Raw genomic sequence first — 24,304 nt, forward strand, 5'->3', positions numbered from 1 at the left:
CTTGTAGAATTAAGAGGAAATATGATGACAATGACAACAAATATGTAGTCAGATAGAGAAAAAAACTATTTCAAAGGCATTGGAGACATTCTTTGCACATCTTAGTTATTATATTAGTGTGCTATAAGTAAATTAACATTTTGTTGTATAAATTACAGATAGTGTAGCTTCATCTGACCCAGAGATTGTGATTCAGTAGGTCTGGAATAGAGCTTCAAGATCTGTCTTTATCAGAAGTTTAGGTGATTCTGATGTAACCATATTTGGGAATCAATTATGTAGATTTGGCAAAGGATTAAAGAAATCTAGATAGATAGATAGATAGGTAGGTAGGTAGATAGATAGATAGATAGATAATAGATAGATGATTTCTTCCCGTGAGTCAGTATTCTAGATCATTAATGTGATATAAATAAAGGGGTAAATATATATTTTCAGGAATAGGTTTTTACGTCTTTCATAAGATTTATTTAGTGAAAATGTTGAGTTTTAAAAATTGATACTAATTGCAATAATTTTATTAAAGGCATATCAAAGTTTCTTTGAAGTAGCATTGTTGGTAGAAGAGGTTGAGCTGTATCCCTTGAAGTTTTCAGGAAAATAGTGTAAAATGGCCAAAGAAGGCACAACAATTTATGTTTTTCTTAAAAATTTATGTAACCTTTTTATTTTCCATCAGTTATTTTGCCAAGATTAAGGACATGCCCGTGACACAGCCTCAGGAGCTCCTAACAACATGTGCCCAAGGTGGTTGGGCTACAGCTTGGTTTTATACATTTTGGGGAGACATAAGTCAAAAATCAGTACATGAGTGATGTTCATTGGTTCAGTTTGGAAAAGTAAGACAACCCAAAGGGTAGAGTTAGGATTCCAGGTAATAGGTGGACTCAGAGATTTTCCGATTGGCAAGTGGTTGAAAGTGTTTGTCTATTAATAAAGACCTGAATCAACAGAAGAAAGTGTCTGGGTTAAGATAGGGGTTGTGGTGACCAGGGTTCTTGTTATGCAGATGAAGGCTTTAGGTAGCAGGTATTAGAGAGAATAGATTGGAAATATTTCTTAATCAGATTTAAAGAGGCAGTTCTGGCCAAACGTGGTGGCTCATGCCTGTAATCCCAGCACTTTGGGAGGCCAAGGTGGGCAGATCACCTGAGGTCAGGAGTTGAAGACAAGCCTGGCCAACATGGCGAAACCTCGTTTCTAGTAAAAATACAAAAATTAGCCGGTTGCGCTGGCGTGCACCTGTGGTCCCATCTACTGGGGAGGCTGTGGTGGGAGAATCACTTGAACCCGGTGGGTGGAGGTTGCAGTGAGCCGAAATTGCACCACTGCACTCCTGCACTCCAGCGTGGGTGACAGAGCAAGACTCCATCTCAGGAAAAAAGGGGGGCGGGGGCAGTTCTGTCAGTCTTAAAGTCTCTGTTTTAATGTTAAAGATAGTCAGCTGTGCCAGAATTCCAATGAAAGGAAAGTATAATGAGGCGTGTCTGACCACCCATTCCCACCATGGCCACAACTAGAGAACTTTCTCATAATTGATTTGTGTTTATTTTCTCTTTTCCACTAAGTCATTGATTAAAATAGTTAACCTAGGAAGGTGTTTTCCTGTGATTTGTGTGAACCCTGCCTAGTTCGTCACAGACTTTTGAGAATTATTTGGACAGTACCTTATCATCTATATGGATGTGCACAGCACATCCATGTTAACAATGTCGTTATCTTTATATTTTAAGAAAACAGAGCAAGTCGTTTATTAATTATTGATCACTTGAAATGTTAGAATAGCATGTGTACTTGATTAAAAGGAGCTTGCCTGTTTAGACTTACAGATTGGGGAAATTTTATAGGACTTTGAAATAACTTTAATTCTTCAGAAAAGGTTTTAATTAAAACCCAGAGAAGTAAAATGACTTTGCCCAAAGTCACAAGGCTGACCCATATACTCATACTTCGATGTTCAGTGCCCTCTCCATGTGTACCTACAGGATAGCATTTGCTCTCTATATTTATGGTACACATGTTTACGTTTCTACAAAGACGATTTTCCCTACTATTCATATAGTTTTGTGAACGTCTACAATAATTATTTCCTGTCAGTTTAACTAATATATTCTTTGGTGATTTTCAGATTGTATGAAAACTTATAAAATAAATCTTGTTACATTATCAGAAAATGGCTGGAGTAGTCAGAGTTGATCAGAGAAGGGTTCTGGAGTCTAAGCTCCCTGCATGGCTTAGAATCTAACTTGTGGTTTAGATTGAGACCTTAAAAATGCTACTATTTGATGCCTTAGTGTCATACTCTGTAAAATTGGTATTATAACAGCAACTATTCCATTGTTTATTTTTTATGTTGTTGAACATAAAGTGATCCATATAAAGCATCTAAGCCAGTGCCAGCACATAGTAATTGCTTTGCAAGTAATATTTATTTCTCTCTTCATATTTGTTTTTTTAATGAATTTATATATTCATTATATATATAATTTTTTTGGTTGGAAACACAGAGTTTAGATAAAGAGAAATGTATAAATATGTAACCCATCTGTCTTATGACAATTCCAGTGATACATACATAATAGTAAATTGACAATTTAAATTTTTTTTTGGGGGGGAGATGGCAGATAATTTTCATTGATAAGTAGTTTGCCTTGTTTTTAATGTTCACCATTTGTTTTCACTACCAAAGGAAATAGACATTACAAAGGAAAGCACATTGCAATTTATATTGTGTTAAACAATCACTAGTTTAATTCAACAATTTGGTTCCACATTTATAAGAATTATTGCATCGTGTGCTATTGTAGGCATTGAGATTATAACTAAAAGCCTTACTACAGTCTAGCAGGCTGTGTGTGTGTGTATATATATATATACACATACACATTCACTAAAAGTGAATGTGCACTGTATCACATGTTAATAAGCACATTAGTAAAGATATATCGTCATATATAAAGTTTAATCAAAACAGGTAAGAAAGAATTTAGAAAAGAACATTTATGATTTAAATCAAAACACATTGTAGGATTAAATTTCTGTTGCTATAACAAAATACTCAGACTGGGTAGTTTATAAAGAAAAGAGTTTTATTTAGCTTATGGTTCTGGGGTTCTGGGGTTGAAGGTGGGCAGCCACATCTGGTGAGGGCCTCAGGCTGCTTCCTAGAATGGTTGAAAAGTGGAAGGACAAGGGAATGCAAAAAACTAATTCATTCCTTTGAGAGCTAACCCAGTCTTAAAACATAGACTTTGGGGCTGGGCACAGTGGCTCAGGCCTATAATCTCAGCACTTTGGGAGGCGGAGGTGGGTGTATCACGAGGTCAAGAGTTGGAGACCAAGCTGGCCAACATGGTAAAACCCTGTCTCTACTAAGAATACAAAATTAACCTGGTGTGATATCGCATGCCTGTAATCCCAGCTACTCAGGAGGCTGAGGCAGGAGAATTGCTTGAACCTGGGAGGCAGAGGTTACAGTGAGCCAAGATCTTGCCACTGCGCTCCAGCCTGGGCAGCAGAGCAAGACTCTGTCTCCGGAGGTGGGGCAGGGGTAAAAGAAAGTGTTTGTCTTAAAGACCCAGTCACCTGTTAAAGGCATGACCTCCTAATACGGCCACACTGGGGACTAAGCCTCTGCTTGAGTTTGATGGGAACAAGCCATATTCAAAGGATAGCAAGTACCATGATCTCTTTTCTCCAGTAGACTCTGTATTGGTAATCTACTAAATTATTAAAGTGTGCTGATCTTTCCTTTCTTTTTCCTTACTGTAGTACTCTTTTTTTTTTTTTTTTTTTTTTTTGAGATGGGAGTTTGGCTCTTTTTGCCCAAGCTGGAGTTCAGTGGTGCGATCTTGGCTCACTGCAACCCTTGCCTCCCAGGTGCAAATGATTCTCCTGCCTCAGCCTCCCGAGTAGCTGGGATTACAGGTGTACGCTACCACACCCAGCTAGTTTTGTATTTTTAGTAGAGATGGGGTTTCACCATGTTAGCCAGGCTGGTCCTGAGTCCCCAGACCTCAGGTGATCCACCCACCTCAGCTTCCCAAAGTGCTGGGACTGCAGGCGTGAACCACAGCGCTAGACGTTACTGTACTTTTTTGGATGACTGTGACTAAAGCCTTAAAACTCCTCTCCCTGAATTATCAAAACAGTAACATACTCAACTATGCCAATTCCCAAATAGGTTTCAAAAGCAGAGGAAAATTAACTTCGAAACTAACAACAACAAAAATTAAAGTGGTCCGGTTTTAAAAACCACAGTGCTTCATAACCAGTTCTGTGTTTTTGACAAAATAGTAAGCATTGCGAGTATGGCTCCAAGCCAGTCTTTTAATAATGTGTTCTAGTATTTCTAGCATTTTCTAATAATATGATTTATTCTGTTTTATTATAGAATTATAATTGCAAATTGCCTCTATTTAAAATAGGTTGCATTTCAAAATTTTATTTGATGTCATTTGTTTGAATTTTCACATAGCCTTTGCCACAGGAATGTGTCAGCTTCTGAAGCCATAAAAATATTTTCTATTAAAACAAATGTGATAATACTAGTTTAAGCTTAATTATTTGTATAGGTAGTACAGTACAAGATCAGGAGATGGAGAAAAAGCAGTGTGTGTGTGTGTGTGTGTGTGTGTGTGTGTACATATAAAAGTTTATGAACCTGTTGGGGAAGAAACACCTTTTGGAAGTTTGGCCTGTGTACCATTTGTCCTGACATTTACCCAGCTCTGTTTCTGTATCACATTTACCCAGCTCCGTTTCTGTATCCCTTCTTCATTAGTAGTGCACCTCTCCACAGACTACAGTACTCTCAACATACTATAAACCTTTTTAGTGAAAACCTACCAAGCTTGGGGTTTGCCACAATCTCCTGAAGATTTCTGCATTCCAAATTAGGTATTTATTTCTTCCATCTTCAGTCCAGTTACACCTTTAGTTTTCTCCGAAGAACTGAGAGCTCAGCCAGGTTTGAAAATTGCTGCTCTTTAAAATCATACCAGTGTGTCACCCAGTACTGCTTTGGAAGAATATACTTACATCTAAGAAAAGATCATGTTTAACCAGGTGACTTTCTATTTTATTGAATTAGTTAGAAACATTGTTCAAGAAAGGTAAAGAGAACAACTGTTGGCATTGGATTGGCCTGGGCACAGCCCAGCTCTTCAGCTTGGAAATTTATAACTTGGAACAGTTTATTCTGAGTGTAATTTTTTTTGTATAAAAGGCAATATATGAGATAATGCATATAATACAGAATGATGAAAATGATAGAGATAAAAAAATACTGAAAGTGTTGCTGTTTTTTTGTAATAGGAGTGCTATAGATGGTGATAGGTTAGAGACCTGAAAAAAGTTGAAACATTGTAGGAGAAGGTTTTGCTATTGTAGCTAGCCTGATGGTAGCCCACCAGGACAGCAAGGATGTCCTTGTCACACATAGTTCTTGGCTGTTCTTGGCTTTCCTTGCTTTTGCGCTTGTCCTGTGCTCTGTTACTACTCTGGAAACTGATTTAAACTTAAAATGCTAGTTATTTCATTCAGTAATCTTTTTTAGAACACTTACGAACAGTGTTTATCTCTACTCTCTACCTGATGTACCATACATAAATTCATATTTATGTACTTTAAGCATTTTTATGGACATTATTTTGTTTTAGAATTGTACAGGTAAGAAAAGTAATGTCTTAAAATGTTTCATGTCAATTTTGTAGTTGACGTAACTGATCGTAGAGAATTTTGTACTTTTCATTTGTTGACTTTGCATTTGTTGAGTTGGATGGGAGCAGTGCTGGCTCCTTTGAATGTCCATCTGCTGATTCCTTTCAGTGTCAGTTTTAAATAAAGGATATTTAAATGGAAATAAGTTATTGTGCCATAAGTATCTTACTGTCATAAATATCTTAGTTGTTGTGGGGAAAAAACTGCTAAGATGAAGGTATTTTTTAAGATAAGGCAATAGCAATTAATGTGTATACATTAAATAAGAAAGTAAGGCCAGTGGGTGTAGCAGAGCTTTCATTCCATTGCACAAATGAAAATTCTTTCTTGATTAGTGCTTATATTTTCTGTTTGTAAAACTTGTCACCGTTTATAAAAATCCATGATTAAATTTGTCATTATTTGGATTTACTAAAAAAGCCATTTAGTTTCTGATTATACAGAAAGTAATTTGTTAGGGTATTTCGTAAAGATGAAGAGTCCAAATAAAGAGGAATAAAAATAATTTTCTGACATATTGTAGAGAACCAAAAATTATTTAATAAATGCCTGAGTTTATGACTGATGATAGACATGAATCATGTTACTTGAAAATGCTTTACCAAAATAATTTATCTTATAAATGAGTTACAGTTTAATTTTCTTTCTTTCTTTTTTTTAAGGTTTCAGCAGAGCAGCTTTACCATTTGGGCTGGTGAGACGAGAATTATCCTGTGAAGGTTATTCTATAGATCTGCGATGCCCGGGCAGTGATGTCATCATGATTGAGAGCGCTAACTATGGTCGGACGGATGACAAGATTTGTGATGCTGACCCATTTCAGATGGAGAATACAGACTGCTACCTCCCCGATGCCTTCAAAATTATGACTCAAAGGTAAATATTCATGTGTTAATGTCCCATTCGAGCTGTTGTAGCTAAATTAGAAAAATTACAATTATTCCAAAGCGAATGGATATAGGCCACATCTGAGCCTATTTATTAAACTGAGTTGGGTTTTTACCTACTAATGTTGATTTCTACACTTTAGATTTTCATCAACATTCAAATATGTAAATCATTCTAATATAGCTCGATGTATCAGAATATGTAATACATTTTTCTTTGTGTTATATAAACATAAAATAAAAAACAAGAATAATATTTGAAATGTAATCTTAGTTTTTAAGGCTTCAAAAATCTGAAATACTTTTTGTAACATCAAGAATGTTTAAGTGACTGGGTCTTTGGCAGTAGTTGCTCCGTACCTTTTTTTTTTTTTTCTAAATTAATAAACTTTGTTTTTTAGAGCAGTTTTAGGTTCTTAGTAAAATCAAGTAGAAAGTACAGAGATTTCTCATAGGATCCATATCCACACACACACAGCGTCTCTCACTGCAGATACTTTGCCCCACAGCAGTACATTTGTTAACAGTTCATGAACCTACATTGACACATAATTATCACCCAAAGTCCATAGTTTACAGTAGGATTGGCTTTTGGCATTGTACATTTTATGAGTTTTGACAAATGTATTCACCATTGTAGTATCATACAGAATACCGTCATGTGCCACTTAATGACTTTTTGGTCAGTGATGAACCGCGTGTACCATGGTGGTTCCATGGATGCTAATGGATCTGAACTGTTGCCTAGTGACCTCTTAGCCATCATAAAGTCATAATGTGATGTATTATCTTTTCTATTTTAAATGTGTTTAGATGTACAAACACTTAACATTGTATTATAATTGCCTATGGAATTCAGGACAGTAATATACTATTCAGGTTGTAGCCTAGAAGGAATAGACTATACCTTATAGTCTAAGTGTGTAGTAGGCTATACTGTCTAAGTTTGTTTAAATACACTCATTGCTGTTCATGTAATGATAAAAGAAGCTCTAACAATGCATATCTCAGAAAGTATCCCTTTGTTAATGATGCATAACTGGTTTCACTGTCCTTGGCCTGTTCATCCCTCTTATCCTCCTAACTCCTGGTAGCCACAGATATTTTCCAGATTGGCTTATTTCACTTAGTAATATGCGTTTACATTTCCTCCATATCTTTTGTTGGCTTGATAGTTCATTTCTGTTTAGAATGGAATAATAATCATTGTCTGGATAGACACAGTTGATCCATGCACCTACAGAAAGACATATAGGTAGTTTTTAGGTTTTGTCAATTATGGATAGAGCTACTGTAAACATCAGTGTGCAATTTCTTCTGTGAATGTAAGTTTTCAGTTTATTTGGACAAATATAGTACAATTGCTGGATTGTAGGTTATGAGTATGTTTAGCTCAAAGTGGCTATACCACTTTCCATTTCTACCAGCAATGAATAGAAGTTCTTTTTTCTCTATACTCTTGCCAGCATTTGGTGTTGCCAATATTTGAAATCCATTCTATTAAGTGGGTATTGCTGTCTCATTGATGTTGTAATTTGTAATTCCCTAATGACATAAAATGTTCAACATTTTTTATATACTTATTGTATTCTTATTATCATCTGTGTATCTTTTTTTTTTATTTTTATGTTTTTTTTGAGACAGAGTCTCGCTCTGTTGCCCAGGCTGGAGTGCAGCGGTGTGGTCTCTGCTCACTGCAATCTCTGCCTCCCGGGTTCAAGCAATTCTCATGCCTCAACCTCCTGAGTAGCTGGGATTACAGGTGCACGCCACCAAGCCTGGCTAATTTTTCGTATTTTTAGTAGAGACAGGGTTTCACCATGTTGGCCAGGCTGGTCTCAAACTCCTGACCTTGGGAAATCCACCTGCCTCACCCTCTCAAAGTTCTGGGATTACAGGCGTAAGTCACCATGCCTGGCCTTGTATATATTTTTGTATCTATTTATTCTTAACCCATTTTTAAAATTGAGGGTTTTTTTTTTTTTTAGTGTTTAGTTTTAAGAGTTCTTTTTATATTTTTAGATAGCAGTCCTTCGTCATATATCTCTTAGTCAAATATTTTCTCCAGTTTTTGGCTTGTTTTCTCATTCCTTCCAGTTAAGAGGTATCGTTTATATAGTTAGTTAAGACTTAAAACATACAAACAAGCAAACAGAATTAAATAGCAAGTTCAACTTAAGAAAGCATACAGCTAAGTATGGAATTCCTTGTACCCTTCAATGAATTATAGATAAAGTATCCTTTTAACAGATTAAACACTTTCTGGCTTTTCTTCCTAGCAGATTTAGCTTTACTCAGTAAGTTAGAGAAGTCATAGAGAAGGCTATCAATATGACAGATGTGTTAAGCCAAGGTGGAAAGTATGTTTTTGAATATTAAGTGGGAATTTCTGCCATCTTCAAATAGTATACAGATAGTTAAGGTAAACGTATTCTGATTTGGTTGTATTCTTTCTAGTTCAAACCAATGCTTGTTGTTGTTTTTTTTTTGTTTTTTGTTTTTTGTTTTTTTACCCTTGTATGTTACCCAAGATGTTTTTAAAAATAAGGAAGAGACCAGTTGTCTTTTCTTTAAAATTTAGATTTAAGGAAAATTTTCCCCACATTCAAATTCAAGACAGTATAAAATTTGACATCATTGTTTGAATGGTTCGAGGCATTGTAGTTTATATTAAGTGTTAAAGATGGTTACAAATTGATGTTTAGCCACTTTGAAAATAGTACAATTGCCAGATGCAGTGGTTCATGCCTGTAATCCCAGCACTTTGGTAGGCCGAGGTAGGTGGATCACCTGAGTTCAGGAGTTCAAGACCAGCCTGGCCAACATGGTGAAACCCTATCTGTACTAAAAATATAAAGATTAGCTGGGTGTGGTGGCAGGTATCTGTAATCCCAGCTACTTGGGAGGCTGCGGCAGAAGAATCTCTTCTGCCCGGGAGGCAGAGGTTGCAGTGAGCCAGGATCATGCCACTGAACTCCAACCTGGGCAATGGAGTGAGATTCTGCCTCAAAGAAAAAACAAAGAGAAAATAGTACCATTGAGTAAGGTAGAGATGAATATAAAGTATACATATGTCCTAATATGATAGACTGCCTCAATTCCTGAGTTGAAATGTAAACTCTGATAATTTCTACTTTATTGAATTTGAACAGTTTTCTTTCTCCACTGAGCCCCAGTTTATTAATTATAGAAAGTAGATAATACATCATTGGTTAATTTTGTGTTTTAAAAATGATGTATTTGAGAATATGTTATAAACTTTAAAGCTATATAGATGATACCTCTTAACTGGACTCTTGCCTTCCCACATGTAAATATAATACAGAAAACTGCTGAGAATGGATATCATTTTTCTGTATTAGATACAAAACACCTAACTCTTGGCATCTTTTTTTGTTTGTTTTAATTGTGGTACTCCGAGCATCTTAATTAGAATTTTCCTGTATGTAAGGTAGTATCAATAATTATAGCTTATATAGAAGAACTTGTCCTTTTTATAAAAAAAATAAAAAAATCCCAAAACCCTAATAGTTTAGCAGATTTTCCGCTTTATATTCCTCAAAAAATGTGATATTCAGTCATGTAGTTAAGGGAGACATGTTTATTTCTTTAATGTAGAAAGTTTGTCTTTGAAAATCTCACATTAAAACATTAGAATTTTTGCATTAAATTTGAAAGCCCCCCTTTTTTACATGTAATGATAGAGATGGGCATAGAAATTTCAGTACCATTAAAATCTGTTTTCATTGTATTTTGCTCCTCTCCTTTTGTTTTTCACTCCCTTTCTTCCACTGTTACCTCTTCAGCAGTTGAGAATCAAGTAAATAAATACACTTGTTATTTAGGCTGTGGACATGGTAAAAGTATTGTATTCACTCTCCATTTTCTATTTCCTGTTCATTTAAAAGTGTGAAACTAAAGGCTCTAGTAGTAACTGATTATAGTATACCGTCTTAAGTATTCCGAGTGGCTCATCCTAAAAAGTAAGAAATGAAATGCTTTCTTAAAATGATACTTGTTTTAATATTTTATGGAACAGTCACCATTTAGTACTCATTAAAGGTAATTGTTGGGGGGGGCAACTTAAAAATATATAAAAGTTATAACACTTTGAATTCATTAACAAACCAAAAAACAAATCCTACTATTACTTTGAAGTATTTGATTAACAAATACATTAGAATTTTGCTAACAGTATTGTCTCTTTCCAGGCCTTGGGTACAAACTAGTAGGTGTCTTAAAATGATATGCTAGATTATACCTGAAGATCCTCTTCCCAAATTATAACTGTTTTTTTACTCTAAAAACCTGCTCACTGTTATCAAGGTGGTTTTGCTGCTTCGGATGATGCTTTATAACATGACCAAGTTTTCAGCACTTTGGCCTAGAGATCTGAAAGTAATTATGTAAATATTTACTGGTTTATTTTTCAGTATTAAATGTGAGTTTCACATGCATAGTTAGGTCTTGTACAAAGCAATTTGTAGACATGTGAGTGTACCTTTGTATAAATACAAAGAAGTACGAAACGTAATACGTACCATGTGAAGAAGATGGAGAAAATATGTGCTTCAATTAGTCCCTATTGTAGTAAAGTGTATTTTGTATAAAATAGGCCCCCTACCTCCATTTTTTTTATCGGGGGGATGGATTGAAATTGCCCAAGGAAAGTAAGGTTATAGCCTAGGTTTATGGAACTATCCTGGCTCCTTCAAAGCTTTTAACCAAAAAAATTTTTCTTAAGCACAGTTAAAGGTAGCACCTGACTAGAACCTCATAGCATACTTACATTATGTTTCTTTTTTTTTTTTTTTTTTTTTGAGACAGGGTCTCATTCCTTCACCCAGGCTGGAGTGCAGTGGCAAGATCTCTGCTCACTGGAGCCTCCGCCTCCTGGGTTCAAGCAGTTCCCCATCCTCAGCCTCCCAAGTAGCTAGGATTATAGGTGTGCACCACCATGCCCGGCTAAGTTTTGTATTTTCAGTAGAGATGGCGTTTCACCATATTGTCCAGGCTGGTCTTGAACTCTTGGCCTCAAGTGATCTGCCCACCTCAGCCTCCCAAAGTGTTGGTATTACAGCGTGAGCCACCACACCCGGCCTATGTTTCTTATTAAGTAAAATTCAATCTATTTTTAGTTGTTATACTATCCATTTAAATTCCTTGAAGTTTATTTTAGAACTGGGTGGCATATAAATAAATAGTGCAGCAAGCCATTGTTTATACAGGTTTGGCACTTAAAGAGTAGTCAACAAAGAATGTAAAGGAGAAACAAGTGTCAACATAAAGTTGAATAGTTGCAGGTGAATAAATGATATCACCCACAGAGATTATGTAATTTGAGCACGCAAAACCTGCTAGACAACACCTGCATTTGAGGAGCAGAGGTAAAATTGCCATCAAAAAAATAAACACACATGGGAGAATTAATGTCTTAGAAGCCAGTAGCAAATTACAAAAGAGATACATTAATTTTCTTGATGATGTTGAAGATTTTTATTCTATTTTGACAACTCAAATAAAAGAACATGTTAAGATTCTCAAGACAGGAGAGTTTCAAGATAGAAATCAAGAAATAGCAATTAGCCTTGCCTTGCATAGACCAGCAGGAATTAGGTAGTACTCTGGTCACATGGGACCAGATGGTGAATAAATATAAGACCTGAATTTACAAAGTAGGGATAAACTTCTAGGATTTTTATTCTATGAGAAAGGGAAAAACAATCTAGCTTTAGAACTTTAGGTGTAGTTTAATTAACTTAAGCTGTATAAGCAACAAAACTGATTTCAAAGCTCAGTGTTTTCTGAAAGGTTGGGATAATGGAAGTAAGCTCTAAATGTAGGCACCAGAATAATCTATTCCCTTTCTATACCCCATTCAATAACTTTTCTGTTCTTGAATTTCCCTTTTCTAAATTTACCAGTATCCTAACCTATTATCTCTAAGTATAATAATTATACTTTATTTTACTTTCTAAACTCGAGAGCATATGGAGCGGTGACAACTTCTTGTGTGCCAGAGGGTTTGAAGGAATGTGTTGTTGCACATGTATGTGTGTTACTTTGTTCTGTGGTTCTTTACATTACAGTGGATGCAGAGTGAGACTGGAAAATTTAGTGCATACTTCCACATTCAGTTAGAAGTAAGACTACATGGAAAGGACCATGTATGCCTTAGTCTGGAATAAACAGAATGATCTTATCCTCTACCATGACACCTCCCATTCTTGCCACCAGGAAAGGCATATAAATAGGGACTTTCTTTAGGGAATGGGAGAGTTTATAGGCTGTGGCTTCTATTTTTTTTTTTTTTTGTGGCTTCTATTTTAAGGGATTTATTGAATACCAGATTGTTAGAGCTACAGAGGAGCTTGAGGCTCATCATATTCTAATTCCCTTTAATTACACTTGGGGAATTGACTATCATTATAGTTGGTACACTTTGTTCACATAGCTACATGTATATTCTCCTCACTTTTAAAAAAATCTCCTTGAGAAGGAGTGGCAATTTGATATTCTTTTTACCTTGCAAGTCTTTAGAAAAAGGTTGGATTATTTTCCGCAGGGGCTGAAACCTCAAATCGCCTGTACCTAGAACCTCATTCGTTTAATACCTTACTGGCATGAAAATGTATTCATAAATAACTTTGAAGTTCAATTTTGCTATCTACACTTTTAACATATCTGTTATTTTCAAATATACTAATAGATACTAATTTTATATAAAATATTTAAACAAAGGAGATACTTAATGCACACACACACACACACTCCCCTTTACTATGGGAAGTGGTGAATATTGGAAGCCTTTCAGAATTTAATCAAGAAAATTCATTAAAATGCAGTCACAGTTCTGCCAGTTTACTCTGGGATACTTCATGATTATAGATTTCAGCTTGTGTATACCCTCCTTGACATAAAATTCTCTCAACTTTTTACATTGATCATTCATTCTTCATAAAGAAGATTTATGTCCAAGTCACAGCTATATGAAAGATACTTTTATTTAATTAATATTTGTTTTCTGACTTCTTCTATAGGTAACAATAAACTGTAAACTCATCTTTCTAAAATCTTCATATTTCTTCCTCATTAATGGCATTTTCCAAGCGAAAAATTAGTGCAGTATGTCTTTTATGGTGTTTCATAATATTTTGGGGTTGGTATATTTTATTCCTGAATTATTATGAATGCTTACTAGTCAGGGTTACTCTTGCTTAGCATATGCATTCTCATAGGATTTAAACCTGCTGTGTCTCAGAAACTGCATTCTTACCCTTATGTTATTTATCCCAAGTGTTTTTATCTACTTGACATGTCAGGTTTATCCACCACTTGTCCATTAGGGTGAAATACATACGGGGGCAATGAAGTAACTCAGCTGCTCCTAACCCATCATGTCTATGCAGTCTACTTAGGTTATTTTCTGTTGGTTGATGGATTTCTACTAATTCTCTCACTCTTGGCCTAGTTGTTTCAAGACAACTAACTGGTACTACAAGCACATCTCTGTGGCCAATCTACTAATATAGATTCTTGAACTTTAGTACAGTAATAAATAACCATTAAAGCTCTTACTGGTATACCTAATTGGATACATACTTTGGATGTCACTTACTGATGGACATTTAAAGCAAAGCACTCATAGGAAGGGGAGACTATTGCTAGTAATAAACATGAACCATATTAAACATTCACATTTAGTGTGCAAGAAAGACTAATAAATTATGAAATGTTTTAGAAGATAAATTATCTAAATATCTTTTATGACCCTGCTTATCAAATGTAGAAAAGAGAGAAATAATGTCACATCAAAAATTCTGCCCTATAGGATCCTTGGTTTCTCCCTTTTTTTTTTTTTTTTTTTTTGACTGGGTCTTACAGCTGGAGTGCAGGCTCTGCTCAATGCAACCCCAGCTTCCCAGGCTCAAGTGATCCTCCCACCTTCGTCTCCCACGTAGCTGTTACTACAGGTGCACGCCACCACACCCAGCTAATTTTTGAAAAATTTTTGTACAGACAGGGTTTCCGCCATGTTGCCCTGGCTCGTCTCAAACTCCTGGACCCAAGAGATCCACCTGCCTCAGCCTTCCAAATGCTAGGATTACAGGTGTGAGCCACCAGGCCTGGCTCTGTATCTCCTTTTAAAATGAAAATTAGTAAACATTTCTACTAGATGTTGAAAACTGCAGATACAGATGTGAATTGGCTCATTTTCACTGGTACTTCCCATAATTTAGGGTATTTTTACCCTTTATATTATGTCCATTGATTGGTTGAGGAAACCAGAGTAATTTTTCCATAAGGAGGTTACATTATTGGTCTTAAGTATTCCCTAAGGATTATTCAGTGAAATTCAGAAGCTTGAAAGATACTTTGAAAGTTTGAATTTTATTTTATTTTTTAACAGACATAGACACAGACTAAGGGAAATTAGTTTTTGAAAGCAAAGCCATATCTCATTTCAACTTTGGTAATTTTGCTTTAGTTTTTTATTTTTAGAAGTTATCTTTAGTTTTGAAATCAAAGCGGAGAGATGAAGAAATAAGATCAAAATCAGTAGAAGTGAACACAAACATATTTGACCTCTACATTTCAATATGATCATAATGATCTTTTTATAGTGCTTTTCATATCCTTAGGGATTATTATGTATTCCGCCTTTGTCATTTGAAAGGTGAGTATTATGGATGGGATGACAATGGTATTTCTGTGGTGTCTATATCATCATATACCTTGTAGTTTTTTCCACTCACCTACAACATTTCTTCCTGTACACTAAAACATTGGTTTCTATTTGCAAAGTGTGACATTTAAACAAGTTAATTGACAGAACTGTGTTTGATACCTCTAAAATGTACTAAACAATCAAGTGTTAAATTTACTTGCTGTCTAAGGAACATTATTGTGGGTAATTAGGTTCGTGGTGGCATTTTACTAATACACATTTATCTAAATGAATGACCATGAGATCTGCTTTCATAAGACTATTTTCAGATACCTATTCAAGGACTTCATTGTTCCTAAGTATGATTTCAGTATGGATCTGCTTGTTGATGTCATACTGATAGTATAAAAATTTTGCCTACAAGCATCATTTTTAAAAAGTTATGCTTTGAACAGATAAGAATAGATGTTCAGTTACAGTTGTAAAGAATGGAAATGAAATTTTATTTTAAAGTTTCACATCAAGGCAAAGTCACTGTTTTTGCTTGGAATTTGGCATTTTCTTTTTTTCTTTTTTCTTTTTTTTGACACCAAAATTCATAGACAAATGCTACTGAAATGTAATTAATGCATGTTTTCTACCAGTTAAAAAAAGAACAAGTTGTAAAGTATAATGTCACTTAAGAATTTGGAATTGTTTTTAGTATGCTGTAAAATTTCCCATTGGCATTTTTATTAGGAAAATAATAAAGTTTATTAAAGCTTTGGAATAATGTCACTGAAATATGCTGTTTATTAATACTTTTAATTTAATAATAAATAATAGCAAACATAATTTGGGGTAAAATTGAGACTTTTCCATTCTAATTATTCTTGTACATTTTAAGGAGATTTCTAAGTAAATAAAATGCCTATCTCTATTTAATAGAGAAAACATCTTCCTCATTGGTTTACCCGAAATCCATATTTTGTTTTCGTACTAGATTAGGAACACAACAGCAGTGATGGGTCAGTATACTGTATTGACTAATTTTATTGAATGAAGAGAAAGAGAAAAAAAAACATATGTACATACAGGTCTGTTTTTTTCTTTTTGTGGGGAACAGGGTCTCACTATATTGCTCAGGGAGATCTTGAACTCCTGAGCTCAAGCTATCCTCTTGCTTCTACCTCCTTAAGGGCTGGAATTACAAGCATGAGCAATCACTCCTGGCGAGAAAATTTGATATTAAATTATTTAAAGATCTTAAACTGTCATTTATTATGGCCATATTAGTTTTCCATATATTCTACACTGAAATTGCACACCAAAACTATGATAGTAACAGCAGCAGCAACAACAACACAAAACACCAGTATCTACTTTGTACATTGTCTGAGGAGAATAATTGTGAGTAATTAGGTTTCTGATGGCATTTTACTAATACATATTTTTGTGCCTTGCATATATTAAAGACCCATTCTTTTTTCTCTGCTATATATTTTCTTTATATTATAACAATGTAGTTAGATTTTTTTAGTGCTGTTTGTTACTCCACTGTTAGTTTTAGAGGTAATACATCTCTTTTGGATGTTACAAGGAAAAATCTCATGAAAAAAATAGAAGTAAATGATTTTGTAGTCTTTAACACATTTAAATTTTGTGTAAATAAATCAAATATATTTTGAAACTAACACGTCACAGTTCTCTCAAAATTTGTTAACATGTCATATATGAAGACCAAGAAAGACATGGTTTTATAACTCATCTATCTATATTACTCGTGGCTTTAAGAAAGTATCTGAAATGAGAGTTGCTCTGTTTAAGTTGGCTTGAGACGATTCCAGTGGTCTTTCTGTTTTTTTTTTCAGATTGCAAATCTATTATTGTTAATGAATTCACCTGTAATTTGTGGAAATCTTACTCTGTCTCTAAAGATAGATTCATGGTAAACCCATGAAGGTAATGATTCTTAACACATCACAGCCCTTCACTTGCACAGGTTTCTTCTAAGGCATTTGAACATGTTCACGGGATCAAATATATATAGTAAAAATTTGCAGAAATACAATATTTAAACACAATCTTTAAAGGCTTTGATTTCATTCTCTGACTTTTCTGTTAGACTTCCCCTCAATTATGGTGGCTTAGGAATAGCCAAGCGCATTTAGAGATCCAGGTAGGTGGAAGTTCAGTTGGTGTTAAATTCAGTCTAGGTTTAGTGGAGTTATTTTTACATGGTTTGTAGACACTTGTGTACAGTTTTGTTACTGCTAACTGTTCTGGTGAAGAAATGGCCTCTAGAAATACTTCTGTAACTCATTATACTTCCTTCCTGATCGTGACATAAATGTACAAAGCCAGATATCATATTGCAATTTAAATATGTCTTATGACACCTGAGATATGTGGGTAGTGGAAGAGAAATAATGTCTATAGTGTACGGAGCCAGAAGCTAAGTCTAGGGAAAAATCGTTTCATTCATTGCATATATATAACATTAAGGGGCATTTGGTTTTCATAGATACCTAATCCAAAGAGAAGTTTTCTCCAGATATTCTTGGTGGAGTATGTAGAGTACACAGAACACATGACAAGGGTGGTACTTAAAATTACAAATGTACCATACTTTCCCCCTCCTGATGAGTATAACATCAAATAGAATTTGTCAGAATGCCAGTGTTTGTAAGGCACAGGCTGGAGCAGTGTAGCAAGCACGAGCTCTTGTGGCAGTGTGGGTGCATGTTTTATGCATCACAACTATCGGTAGTAAAAAACAAATTTGGATCAACTGTTCATGGGAAAAGCAACATTATAGAAAGTAAATATGAAATTTTTACATGAAGAGATAGTCATAGACTATGTCGCTAAAAAAAACTGAAGTATTAGAAAGGAATGTCAGGCAGTTAATTAAAATGTTATTTTAGCTTTCTGGATTTTGTTGGTTGCGGTTCTTGTTGGCTTTTACAGATTTATTTCTTGTGATTCTTTTTTTCTAAATAGCCATTCACTTTGTTATCTAATTTTCTATATGTATTTTTTCTATTTTGTTTTTTATAGAAGGACTCTTAAATTTTACAAGCTATAGACCCTACAAAACTTGAATTCACGCCTACCTTTTTTATTTATCAGGTGATAGTTTCAAGAAATTGGTATAGCATTCCTCTGGACATTCATTGGTTGATGTGTACATTTTAGGACATTTCATTGTATCTTTAGATATCTTCTTTGTATTTCAGAGATTTAGGATTTGGGAGAAGAGAGACTGAAAGATTAAAAATTAAATTCATTTTTTAAGGGGCATTAATTAAGTTTATAAGCTAAAACATTATTTAGTAAAAGACTTGAGCTAGAATAACCCATTTTCACAGTTTATATTAAATACTTGGCTTAAACCCCTCCTATTATAATATGGACAAAACTAAATGGAGGAATAAATGTATTTTAAATAAATTTCCCTAATATATTTTGCTTTTATACTCTCCTCCCCCTACTTCTCCTCCTTATTTTTGGAAGTTTCCCTCACCCTCAACTCCCATTACAGACTTTATGTGGAGAAAACTATTATTTCAGTTACTTTTTTTTAGTAATGGTGTTTCTGCTAGATCTATAATAAAAAAAATCTTTTAGTAAATGAAAGCTTTTTTTTTTTTTTTAAGTATTACTCTTGGAACTTACAAAAAATGACACAGGAGGAGAACGTATGCTGATTTTTTAATGATATTTTATAATTTGGTAAATTTTTTCATACATTTGATTATCTTACGACATCCTAAAATGTTCTTATCATTAATAGAATTCTATATATATAACTTGAAAGAATGTAAGTAACTTTTGAAATCCAATTGTGAAATGTGTGAATGAGACTATACCTTTGAAAATGTACAAAAACAGGTATGTTAGATAGAGAGATATGGTCATAACAAATATATTATCTAATAAGTTAATTCAAGGCACTTATATATATCTTGCCATTTATTTCATCCCTTGATGAGTAGACCTTTATTAAGCTGTGATGATTACTGAATATAAAATGTAACCAAGATTATTTTTTATTCAAATATAATTTAAATATTCATCAAAGAGAAGTTATGCTTGAGACTGACAGAGACTATTAACATCAAAAAATATAATTAACTGCATTGGGTATCATGAAGCAGAGTTAGCCAAATAGCCGAGAGGTCTAATTGCTCTAGAGTTTGAGAAGCAATGGTTTTATTTTATGCTGTAGCTGTGGAATTAATAGTAATGCGGTTTCCTATGTGGGCCAATTAACAGCTGCCTGTTAAGGTTCATTGCTCTATAGGAAACCCATTGAATATCGCTTAGTAAACAGGATTGACATGTCAGTGTGTACAAGAAGATAAAATAGAATAAAAACCATGAAAATGAGAAGTAGTATTAAAAGAACTGTCTTTGAAAACAGCTCATAAAACTCTTTAACATTAGTGTTATAGTGGGTGTTGTGAAGTGCCTCCCACATTTGCCTTTCAGGATCAGGCACTCTTTCTTCCAGCTGTCAAGAGAGTTGCCTGCTGCTGGGCTCACAGCTGAGTCCCTCCACAGGAACTGTCACGGGCTGAAGGGATCTTAAACTCTTCTCCCCAGAGGCAGCCCCCAGTGAATCCCAGTGAATGCCAGAGTACAAAGGATTGGCCTCCTCATCTTTTGCTTCATTTCAGGGACATCTCTGAAGGTCTCTCCCAACTCCAGAGCTCCCTCCCTGAGGAATTTGCTGGGCTTTTGTTTCGACTGCACTGGAGCTCACCTTCTCACTCTCCCCAACCCTGCATCTGTCATGGCTTCACTGATAGTCCTAAGAGCACTCCCAGTAAGCGTCTTAGAGATCCTGCCTCAAATCATACTTCCCTTGTTATCCAACCAAAGAAAAGTACTAACATTAAATGTAAAAATATTGGCTATATGCATTATTGGAATCTAGTAATTAAGTATAAAAACTAAAGGTTTTAAAGGAAAAAAAACAACCAAAAAAAGCCCAATTCAGGTCTAAGAATGGCTTTTTTCACTCAAAAAGTTTATCTTTGTCTTATCATCCTTTTTCTTTAATAAAAGTAATATTTTGACCTTTGTGACTCTATTAAGCTTTTTAACTGAATCCAAAAGAAAGTGCTTCTGATTGAACCCAAAAGATTTTGCCTTGCCTTGGCTGTAGAGGTTTAGAAGTGGGCAGACGTTCTAATGGCAGTTTGACATTAATGAGGTTGCTGAAATGGAAAAGTTTAAGGGTCAAAGATAAGAGCAGCGGCAAGTTCTTCTAGTGTTTCTTTTTTTTTTTAAATAATGTCATATCAAATATGCTTAAGAAGTTGACCATGATTCCTTATATAGAATATGTAATGTTATATATGAGTGTACTACTTTAAGTAGTATACTTTTTGCAAATAAAAAAAATTCTAAGACTGTAACTATAAAACATGTCCCCTCAGTCCATTAATATGTTTAGTTGTAACTTCTGCAAAACATGTAAAAAATCTTAAAATTGCTTAATAGATTTTATTGCGTACAATATGATAATGCATATAGTGCGTCTTTAAACTGCAGTGATAAAGCTGTTTTCCTAGTCATTCATTATTTAATGTGCTTACTCTGTTTATATCTGTGGCATAAGAGTGCATGTTAGCTTTCAGAAGAGCACAACATTTGCTGCTTCACAGCACACGGCCCTCCACTCCCAAGCCTACACATGGTGTTAGTGATAGTTAAAGCACTCAAGTCTTAACATTTTATAGATTTTGATGAACTGAGCCTTTCAGACAAGTTACTGATATGAAGTTAATTCAGGCTAGGAGTATAATATGGGAATAGAGGCTTTTTGCTTTCACTGTCACTTTTAAAAACTTCTACAAACTGTTTATGTAAACTATAAATCAGATACATTTTAATTTGGTTTGTATCATATGGTTATGGAACCATGCGTGGCTTCTGAAAATGATATCTTGTCTTTCATTGATTGATTTGCTGCCGAATCATTACTGGGTTCTGAGACATACAAGCAAATGTGCCAAACACTCTAACAGTATTTAGTAACAACTGATAAGAATATATTAATATATTTGTTAGAGTACAGGCTGATGTTTATGGAGTTAATACATTTTAAAATAACGTAGAGTGTTACCCAGTGCATATGATTCAGAGATTCTTAAAACAGTGACTAACCCCTCAAAGGCTCTGTAGTCTGGTGAAGAAGAGGAAATAATGTACAGAAATAACTGTGATACCAAATCTCCCTTGTAGTGTAACAAACTTTCAAAACCTGATGGAGAAGGGAAAGTGGTAAGTTACGGCCTGAGAGGGGAAAAATACTGTATGCTCAGGGGATACTGAGAAGGTCTGTTCAGGGAGCTATTCAGCTTCTGTCCCCCTTCTTTCACACTCTGTAACATGCGGCATCTTCGCCGGCTTTCTTCTTCCTTTTGGGCGTTGTGAGTGAATTCCCTTCTTTCACTTAAGCTAAGGAGGAAAGGATCTTTCAAAGATTGTGTTTATATAGATCTCAAAAATTATGAAAATAGTCCTACAAAATACCATATTTAAAAAATTATTTTTAACTCTGTAATGTCAGCATGGAAAATAGCACTAGGATTTGAGTCCTTAATATTAACTCCGAAACAGTAAGGAGTTCAATCTTTTTATAGCAGAGAATAGTAATGTACAGTTTCATGTTCCCTTGTTAATTTTTATCTGTATAGATATTATTCAAATATGGCATATTTATGGTATTACTGTTTCCAAAATTACAGGTATTTCTACACTTGAGGATATAACGGCACATAATATCTTCTACCACTTTTTCTAAAACCAGCATCACAGATGAATAAAAAGTTATCTGGCTGGGCTCAGTGGCTCATGCCCATAGTCCCAGAACTTTGGGAGGTGGAGGCAGGAGGAATGCTTGAGGCCAGGGGTTTGAGACCAGCTGGACCAAAATAGTGAGACCCCTTCTCTATAATAAATAAAATATAAAATTATATTTCCCCTCCCTCCCTTTCTTCCTTTCCTACTTCTTCCTACCTGTGATCAGTTGATCTGTCCATGTATCTGTCTGTCTTTTTAAAGATAATTTCTTTTTGTGACTGCGATGCAGCAAAAGGACACTTCCCTTGATTTGTGCTTTTTAGAAAGAACTCATTGGGAAATAGGCTGTAGACTGAATGCTTATGAGTTGGTGTTCAGTTATCAAGAATGCCATCAGCAATGCCTTGTTGCTTTCTTATCAGCTACTTCCTGCTGTCAGCTTGGCACTTATTTCAATAGAAAAGGATTTGCATCAAATGTAATGCCTTATTATATACGGCTAACATGGGGTTTTTAATTGTGCAAACACATGAGACTCCTGCAGTGGTAGTCAATTTGATAAAAGGATTAGATTATGAATATTTTGTCATGATTAAAGATTAGTTGAGATTTATCAGAAGTAAGCCAGTGAAATTTGTCACATATTTATCAGTCAGGTGAGACTCCGTTAATCTGAGAGTATATGAACCACAAGTAGCCATCTCTTTATAAAAAAATCTGCTGAATTTGATTATTTATGTTCAGGTGACAAGTGCTAAGGATTGTTTTTGGCCTTCGCTGCTTGCTCTGCTGCTCAGAGTATCCCAAGAGTCTATGTCTCTAACTTTTGGTCATTATTATTATTATTATTATTATTATTATTATTATTTTAATTTCATCTTATAGAATAGTTTGGTAAACACATACACAAAATTTCTGTAGTTTTTATTAAAGAAATGACAACTAGTATATATCTCAAGACGTTTTGAGTTGTTCCTTTGATTAAAAAACCTTCAGTAAAATACAGAAGATTGAGATTTCCAACTTAGAAGGTATTTAAATTGAGTACTTCTTGCCGTAAACAAGACTAGGCATTGAGATAGATTGAAAAGAAGCCTGACACAGCAGAAAGGTGAAACTACAGTCCTAGACACAACTAAAATCACTGTATGATGCCTGATACAATAGTACCCACCATTCTTGGAGTGTTTGGGAAATAATATAAACAAGGTCGTAAGTTTACTGTGTAATTCTAGACATGGAAAATAATTAGTGAGTTTAGTGGCAACTAAAATGCAAAATATAGAAGAGATGCCATAAAGCAGAATGTGATTCATTTCCAAATTAATTATACAGAGCTGCTGCTCTAGGAAAAGACTACTTCAGGTTTGGGTAGTCAGGGAATATAATCCTGTTTGTCCAGCATCGTTTGTATTGGCTTTCTGTGTACCACCTGTGTGGCTGATGAATCCTGCTTATGTGTTTGCCTCCCTCAAGTACATAACAGGGAGATCCTGTTATTAGGATTGCGTTGAGGGCACCACTGGGAGTTGGAAAAGAGCAGTTCCTCAGACTAGAGGCATAGTATCCTAAGCTCTGATAATTTTCTACCTCAGGGACTTAACGGTCCTTCAAATGGATCTTCTTATTAAGGAAGAGATAGTTCAAGAAGTGTGCATAGTCATTTATGTGAGAACTCAGTTCAGAGGATTTGTTAGTGTGCTGGCTGTTTAAAATTACATAGATACCAAGATTCTCAAAGTCTGCGTAGAAAATATTGCCTTTGTTAGGATGATTTTTGTAGGGACAAGTACTAAGCCATGCTTATGGAGTAGATAATATAGTAGACAGATGCTTAGGAGAGAGATCTTTCAGTTACAGTGATTCCTCTAGCCTGTGGTGTTAGTAAGTTAATCAGATTCTCTGGGCCTTAGTATATCGAACCTGTATTAATGAAGAATTATATTAGATCAGTGATTTTTAAACTGGATTTCTTGGAGAAAACCCTCAGATTGAGGGGTGAGTGAGGTATATGGGAGGAGAGAGCAAAGGGATTTTTCAGTGGTTTGGAGCCGAATTTCACTACTTAATTCCAGACCTGTCTCAACTTCTATTTCAAATCCATTCAATTAAGCAGGATTTTTTTGTTCATTTTTTAAGTAAAATTTTTCATGGCAAAGAGATTGTATTGCCAGAATCTGATACTGATTTGGTACTACTGTATTTGATGATGATATATAACTTATGCTCATAT

The 24,304-nt window shown here is 34.8% G+C and overlaps 1 protein-coding gene across 5 annotated transcripts in view; it reads left to right on the forward strand.

Moving 5' to 3' along the window:
• Positions 1 to 24,304, forward strand: part of ADGRL2 (adhesion G protein-coupled receptor L2) — a 195,553-nt gene that overhangs the window by 102,965 nt on the left and 68,284 nt on the right. For all 5 annotated transcript variants that reach the window (XM_025393350.1, XM_025393330.1, XM_025393359.1 and 2 more), the window contains one exon: positions 6,384 to 6,597. In XM_025393350.1, coding sequence (XP_025249135.1) covers positions 6,384 to 6,597 — 214 coding nt within the window. The remainder of the gene's footprint in view (positions 1 to 6,383; positions 6,598 to 24,304) is intronic.

The sequence above is a fragment of the Theropithecus gelada genome, chromosome 1, assembly GCF_003255815.1.
Source record: "Theropithecus gelada isolate Dixy chromosome 1, Tgel_1.0, whole genome shotgun sequence".
Lineage (NCBI taxonomy): Eukaryota > Metazoa > Chordata > Mammalia > Primates > Cercopithecidae > Theropithecus > Theropithecus gelada.